Below are 8518 nucleotides of genomic sequence, written 5' to 3' on the forward strand. Positions count from 1 at the left end.
TTGAGAAAATACACCGGCACATGGCGCCGGTACCTGCCAGCCTCTCCCACTAAACATTGACTATTGTCTCAGAAAACAGAGACGGGCGAACCTATATTCAAATGATTGTTAGATACTTACAGAATGTATGTAAGTCAGGCCCGAGCGATGGGAGTGATTCTAAGAGCACGACTCATCCTGTCGACGTTTTATTCCCCCCCAGAAACACGCTGTGGTCAAGAAAGCCATTCTTGTTATGTTCCTTTGAATTTGAAAAATTGCCACGAATTGGTCTAAACGTTTTATTGATATTCCAATTATTTTCTTTCTATACAAGGTAATACTATGATGGGTCCTTGTCACTGCGCCAGCGTGCTTCAGCGAGGGCCATTTGTGCGTCACGTGTCACAGGTAAAGACAGGTAAAGAAATGTACAATTATCTCAAATAAAAAAATATGAAATCAGTCGGTCCTTCACCTGCTAGCAACCTTCAAAACGTGAAGACCGTTTTGATCAATTTGTAAGTGTCCTTCACCGAGTAAGACAAATATACTAGCCCTCTGCCCGGGGCTAACTTTGTTGACAAAGGACACATTGATTGCTTCAAAGCAATGTAATTTTCTCGCCAAATCGGCACAAGGGCTCGCATCACAAGCCCTATAGGACTATTATACGAAAACTTGAAGAATAAAACCTTAAAATGTGCTCCATCTGTTCAAGAGAAGTGAAAAAAATCGCTCAAGGGGCGCTACCGTCGTTTTCAGGTTTGACATGAATTCTTTCAGTTGTTGAGATCTCAAACCTTGCTTATTATGAGAATTCGCACGTGGGGATTTCCTGGCCGTGCTTCAGAAAATTAAATTCGATAGAAAGTGGAAATGATATTGAAGTATAGGACAGAGAACAAATGTGAAAAAATATAAAGGTAAACACTATCTGTGATATAAAATTTGATATGTACAAGAAATAATAGATTCGGGTTTAGACTATATTTTTTATTGTTGATAAAAAAAATCTTAATAAAAAACAGAGTAAAAGAAAACCTGCGAAATATTCACCGTTAAGCATTGCAGGAACATTTCTAGGAGTCGCATTTGGGAAATTTTTATACGGGGCAAATGCGAAAGTAATTCCAGCTTATTCCCCGGTCCAATAATACTAACCATGTGTGTGCCAAGCCCCGTTAGGGAACAATGACACGACGGAGGCATTCTACTCTTTGGGAATTAAAAGCCGAGGGACACATAGCGAAGGCTCTTGTTTCAGCCCGGTTCTCAAACCTTGAAAACTTGGTGTTGAAAGGAGGGCGGGAACGAAAAGCTCAGAGACAAACAATATAACTATGACGAAATATTATGACGATGTTTGAAAGTCTGTGTCGGGTAGTTTCTGTCGTGTGTCTAACTTCCATTGAGTGAGGTAGAGAGTTGGGGAAATACCATTCTCCATTCAGTATAATCGTTTTATATACAAATCATCTCAAGTGCTCTCTTGAAGGCCCATCTGAAATGAAAACATTTGGTAGGGTCAGGGAGAGGTTTATACACAGACCCAGCAACCGAGACGGCGATTGTACAGAAACTGTTCTTCCCTCTCCCTTCTCGACTGTCACTCGGCTTGTTGAAATCAGCAATTAATTTCCATGCTCATCAGGCCGTGTTATGACATGCCGTCTTGATTGCGCCTAGCCCGGTGTGTGGCCACTTCCTCGCTCTGCAGCTGATCCACGCGGCCTGATTGGTCGAGGGTGGAGCTAGAGGCGGGGCGTGGAGCCATATATGGCGCTGTTGGCAGATATCATACACAGTGTTGTATATGTTGTCGAATGGTGCAGACCCGAAGCTTCAGTCTCAGCACAACTCATAGTAACCGCTAAACGTACACTACTCGACGGTGATACAAGAACACTGCACTGTGGCTGTGTGTATATTTCCTAGTTTACCGCTGGAGCGGGGGGAGATGCAACCTAGCGGCCTACAAGCGCCCTACCCTGCCTCCGCCATGCCGAGTATCTCAAACGGGCCAGGTCTAGGCATGGTTCCTACCCTGTTCGGCGACCACCAGAACTATTACCGTCATGCTGGAGGATACACAGGAATGTCCATGGGCGGTATGTCAATGTACGGGCATGACCAGTACTCAACGGTGCCACGACCGTCTCCCTACTCTCCGTATACCCCACAGCACCACACATCCAAGGATATGGTAAAGCCTCCATACTCCTACATCGCTCTCATTGCCATGGCCATCCAGAGTCAACCGGACAAGAAGATCACGTTAAATGGGATATATCAGTTTATTATGGACCGATTTCCCTTCTACAGGGAAAATAAACAAGGTTGGCAGAACAGCATCCGTCATAATCTGTCGCTGAACGAGTGTTTTGTCAAGATTCCCCGGGATGACAAGAAGCCAGGCAAAGGCAGTTACTGGACACTGGACCCCGACAGCTACAACATGTTCGACAACGGCAGTTACTTGCGTCGACGACGACGCTTTAAGAAGAACGGCATCAAGGATAAGGACAACCAAGACAAAAATGGCCGAGAGTCAGACAAGGACAAAATGAAAGATGGCGATTCGGAGGACAACAACGGAGATCTCCATAATTCAAGCAACTCTGACGCTTCGGATGTTCCGGAGAAGATTGTGGACACTAAGGAACCCATCAGCGTGAAATGTTCGTCTCCCCCAGTGCTAAGTGCTAAGTTAGAACCTATGGACTCGCCCAAGAGCGACTGTTTGTCGGCTAGAACGGCCACTACTAACTCTTTACCCATTCCACCCGACCCGGCATTGACCCTTGACACAACTACCTCCAGTTTCTCTGTCGAGAATCTAATGACGACGTCTCACTCGACGCCAAGTTGCGACAATCTCGGGGTCGCTAGCAACTTCGCTACCAGTCGACCACCCCCTCTTGTCTCCCCTCAAGTACTCCCATATACCCGGTCATCCGACCTGTATCGCAACACTGCCCCGTGCACACAGAACGCTTCGTCATCACCGTACAACTATCACTGCAACGCTCAGCCGGTGTTTCCAAACCACAGCGCTGGGACAACAGGACAACATATGTCTATTGCCCCTACCCCCTCGCCAGGTGAGGAGGTGGCAGGGAGTCACTCTCCTCACACCACCCTACCCCAGACAAACGGACTAAACCCAAGTGTGTTTTCTGTGTCTCAGGCGGGCACATATAACCGCCCGAGTAGCTGGTATATGGCACCTCCGCCCTCGGAAATCAACCACGGAACGGACTTTTCCAGTTCGCCATTCGCCAATGTTCGGGACATGTTTGACTCTCATAGACTTTTGACAGCCCAGGCAGCAGGACAGTCTCAATCCCCATCAAGCTGTCAACTGGCAGCGTTTCGGGCCCCTTACAAAACAAGTAGTCCCTATGCTTATGACTGTTAACCACAATCGCGGCTACTATTCCAACCAAAGACTCAGACTTTTCTGCAGGTTGACGGGATCTGTCATTTTCACACAGGACTTGTAGGTTCTCACAAAAAAGTGACAGTTGTTTTCACTGAAATCTGTTATAAATAATCTAGGATTTCAAGCAAAAATTTGCAAAGATTTTTTCCTTAACAGATGTGCTCATACGGATTTGCAGTTGTGACGAAAAACTTTAAAACATTCACGTGGACTTTCAGTCACATGTTGTGGACAGGGCGCTAATTTGCCTACCACGGGTCCACTCTCAATTTGTAAATTATTCGTTAGGATGGATGGGCTGTTCTAATAAGGTAGGAACACTTTTGTTGAATCAGTCAGTGCTTCTTTAACGTTGTGTAAACGTTTCCATGTTTTATGTCAAACATTGTTTATTGTGGAAAACAATATGGGCTATTTCAGCTAATTGTACAATGTCATGGAAGAATATAAATATTCGGCTGTCTAGCCTCTAGAGAAACAATGCTTCTGCTTTTTATTTACCTATATTCACTAATATCCAAACGGACTGACGCAATCCGAAATCTGGATATTTGTTTCTTATCCTAGGTCCGGTGAAAGAGTCACTATTTGTAGTGGGATTGAGTGACCACTGACTCGGCCACACGGATATGTTGAGGAGATTACTCGCTACTCAGTAAAATCCAAATGCAAACATGCTCAACGAATTTTGACAGGTTTAATTAGATAGGAAAACATGTTGAAGATTTCCCTGTCTTGGGGCGTTGGGGATTCTCTTTCTTTAGCTCCTTCATTTGTCCTTGGATCAAAAGATGTATTAAGTAATTTCATTACACGATTATATTTACAAAACATTGCAATAAATTTGCGGTTATGTTAATTAACAATTCAAGTTTTAGAATTATGAATATTTTTATTGTTTAGAGCTATCAATTCCTGGCATAAAAATATTTTACAAATGTTATTTTGATTTATCTAGCTTTAAAACTAATTCCTCCCCTGTGTGGTATCACAGATTTTGAAAAATATTATTTACAAGACATGTTTGCATTTTTGAAAGGGATGTGCATGGGTGTGCAACAGAGGTATTCAAACGACGTGATATCTTCACTTGATCACGCACTCACACTTACAAACACACACACACACACACACACACACACACACACCACAGACAGGCAGACAGGAGATAGAGGTCCGGATAACATTGTGTAAGCATTCAAATCCTTTTGTATTTTTCCAGACACAAAACATAGCACCAGATTAAGACAGGAGGGTGTGGATTCGATATTGTGTTTTCATTAACACATTGCTTTTCTGTTTTACTCTCAAAATTTAAGTCAAAACCTGCATAAATAACAAATCATGAATGAGCACCTCCAAACCAATTACAATATTATTTGAAGGAAGGCCAAGCATAGCGAATACAACTTGCAGTTCTACGCCAATATTCGTCAGATAAAATAAAGCACCTTTGAAATTAACAACGACACAGAACGATCCGAAACCTTCCTGTAATTCGCGGGCTGAGTTGTTTAGACCAACTTCTGTTATACGGGACTACTGATTATAAATGTCGGCACATTCGACAGTGCAGATAACTTAATTACCGTGGAATTGCGACATGGCTCGTGAACGGGGCATGTTCGTAGAGACACTTTTGATTTCCTCCCCTCTCTCCCCCAATGCTAGTCTCGCAGGGGGGATCTTTCTCTTCTCATTTGTCGGCGTTAATCATTTGGATGAAATGACAGAAACTGAAGCCTTAGCTTGTTTCATTATTGTCACAGAGGGATGTCATTAGCTTCATACAAATGCTAATTATTCTGCACGTCTTCTCCACGTGATTATAAAACAAATTCATTTTGTTAATTTCAAAACAATGAGTGAATGTCATTCAAATCTGTGGATATTGGCTAGTTAATAGAGTGAATGATTGAAACTATCTACCCTTTTCAATATCCACAATCTTCTAATTGCATGTGCGTCATAAAAAAAACTATTTTCTCAAAATATGACATATGAATCGAAAGTAAGATTTTTTGCGATGGAAATATGAATTGAAATTATCAAATATTAGTGACAAAAAACGGGTATGGAGAAATTAGAACAAACGTGTGTTCGGCATATTTGTGTACATAATCTCTTTTAACATTTGTACAGAGATTGTGCAAATACTCACGCGACGCATTTGCATATTGAAACAAAAATCGAAGATTAAATTACTTGGTTCTAAAATTAAGTGTGTCATATGCAAATAATTACATTATAAGTCCACCGATAAGGGAAGAAGTAAATTTTCCAGCGATTTTCTGTCTTGATCGATTCAGGAAGTATTTCCAGTGACAATGCGCCAGTGGAGACCGGATATTTTTCCAATCGACAGTCTTATTCAACTAATTTCTCCTGGGCCGTAAATACGAAGACTTGGATGAATTGGTGCAGATAAAATAAAAGCCAATTTCTTGGGTTTCAGATGCAAAATTGTGTTGATTTAAAACGACGAGAAAGCGAGCGAGGGATGCAAGGGGGAAATATGTGTTTGAATGTTTTTTCTCCGTTTTGTCCCCCCTTTCCCCCAACCGTCCCCGGCCACCTGGGGCGCTTTCACTGCGTCAGTTTAGGGGGGTTGTTGAAAGATCTCTTCTTTCTCGGCCCTCAATCTGAATTCCTACGACCGGCCTCAGTTCTAACTTATATTTTGAGGCTGGTAAAGTCGTTAATGCCTCAAGTAAGCGTCTTGCAGGTGATCGGCAAGCTACGCTGCGGGTTTCAACAAAAAGCTGAACCAGAACAAAACCGGGTTTGTTGTAGTTCATCAGCATCCTCCATGTGTAATGCATTTCACCGAAATTAAACACTAATATGCGTATCAATAGGGGCGAAAAACCTGTGTAGATTATCGCTGTGATTGACTGTTGAGAGAGATACACAAATCAAGTTGTGCTTTATCAAACTGTGTCGTTCTACAGCATAAAGAGAATAGTTTTTTTCCTTAAAACTTTTCCCAGCATTTTATCGTGAACAGAGTGGTTACTACAGACGGGGAGCGTTCTTATCATTCCCCCATCTGAATAATAGGTCGTATTTCAGCCCTGTCAAAAGCGATGAATTTCAAAGAACTCTTCGCCGCACTTGTAGATAACTCAGTCTTGTCGGTGTTGTCGAAAATATGCACCAAAGGAAGACATTTTAACGGAATTCGGCCAAAACACTAAATATATTACCATCTTGTAAAGTACGTGTTCACAATTCTGGCTTCTCATCAAAATTTTTGTTTATTTTTATGCAATTTGTAAACTACAAATTTCTCGTTTTTAGGAGCCCGCGCATGATCCTAGGTCCTTGGGTAGGAATGTCGCAGCTTGAAATCGGAGCTATCCTCTCCATCTTAATTTCTTATGGGCCGGTTTAGGCTGTCTGTCATCTTGCGCGTGCAATTCGACTGATAATTCAACAACGGCCCAGGGACGATAAGGGTGATTTATTCTGAGTCTATATTGCCAGAAACATGGCTTCCTAAGCTGCATATCAGAGGCGACAGGCCCAGTTTTATACATTCTGAATCGATCGAGATGATAATGTCCTAAAAAGCTCCCACTCTGCGCGTAAGTTGTGAGTGTATGTTCATATTGTCAAAACATGTGCCATACTGGAGGTTTCCGTCTTGGTTCGCGGGGAGCACGTACACTGCACAGCGACATGACGCACACGTTTAAAGCTTGGCTCACATGTGATGTAATTAGCTTGAAAATATTGCCCGCTTTGTGCCGCTTGTAAACATGTATTTAATGAATTAAGGAAGCTGTAGGGCTCACGGGACAAACTGCAACGAAATTCGAACGCAGGAGTCAGTTTCATTTCCTATTTCATTTGGAATCCTCACAAAACGGTTCAAATACATGGTTCAGAAATAACACTGATGGAATTATTTTCCATACAGAGCGGTAATCAGCAACCAAAATATATAATTGATACATTATTACAGATATTAAGACCGTATATTTATAATGGCTGTATATTGCAAAATGTTCAAAAACTGTTAATATCACAAAAATGTCAATGTTATTTTGTGTGTTTTTTACTATTAATATTTGTAGCACTACATATGTTAAGGTGATCGAGGAGAAATATCATTAATAACACAAATGCACTCTGTTTAATGTATTTTAAAGGTTATTGTTTAACTTAGGCGTATCCACCTGGAATTTTATTTCGTAAATTCATTTCCCCAGCACGACTAAGAAATCCACAGGGAAATGCAGGGGTTACCTTTCGGTCTGGAAAAGTTTCAAATTCACAGTCTAGTTCAAAATACGGATTTTCATTTCCTTCACCGGAACAAGGCATTTAAAATAAAATTCTATTAGTTTCCGAATTTGTATTTTTTCATGGTCGACCCTACCTCCTCACTGCGGTTATACATCTGTATTGAACACTTATGTCACATGCTCGAGATGCTATTGCCTTTCCATACGGACACAATACAACCTAACACATTTCCACCATCTACAGGTGTATGTTTACAAACTGCAAGGAAATATTTATATAAACATTACGCCATTCACGTGAACACGTTCAGGTAATTATTACACGAATGCTTGTAGAAAATGCAAAAAAATATTTTACTTTGTTCTGCAGTTACTCTCGGTTTATGAAATCATGGTGTAGAGACGATTGTCACTGACGCCAAATGTGTATCCGTTCTATCATAACGGTATGCATTATTGAGTAGTGTTTTGAAAGAAGTCGCTTAAATAAACTTGTAAACACTTTCGACCAAAAGTTCAAAGTCATATTTTCTTTCGTATAAGCTTTGTAACATTACGGCTAATCATTAATTCATAAAATGTATTTTTATTCGGTTGTATGTAGTTTTCTATTGGAGTTAGGCTTGATTGTGCGTAAGGCTTAAAAGGGAATACCTGAATGGTGAACCGATTGAATTCAAATGCGCTTAGATCGTCAGTGTCCTTTTCAAACAAATTCAGACATATCTATTATCGTGTGAAGTTAGAATGGATTATCAAAAAATATTTATAACACATCTGTAGGTTCGAGTGCACACACCAAAGGAAGTGTCCCTACTACTAAATAATGTAAAATATTTGTGTC

The 8518-nt window shown here is 41.2% G+C and overlaps 1 protein-coding gene across 1 annotated transcript; it reads left to right on the forward strand.

Moving 5' to 3' along the window:
• The first annotated feature begins 1832 nt into the window (after positions 1–1832).
• Positions 1833–3902, forward strand: LOC137258044 (forkhead box protein C2-B-like). Its single transcript, XM_067795588.1, has one exon. It carries the CDS (start codon positions 1940–1942, stop codon positions 3398–3400), a length of 1461 nt encoding a protein of 486 aa, XP_067651689.1. The 5' UTR covers positions 1833–1939; the 3' UTR covers positions 3401–3902.
• The last annotated feature ends 4616 nt before the right edge of the window (positions 3903–8518 follow it).

Source organism: Haliotis asinina, chromosome 12 (genome assembly GCF_037392515.1).
Source record: "Haliotis asinina isolate JCU_RB_2024 chromosome 12, JCU_Hal_asi_v2, whole genome shotgun sequence".
NCBI classification, from domain to species: Eukaryota; Metazoa; Mollusca; class Gastropoda; order Lepetellida; family Haliotidae; genus Haliotis; species Haliotis asinina.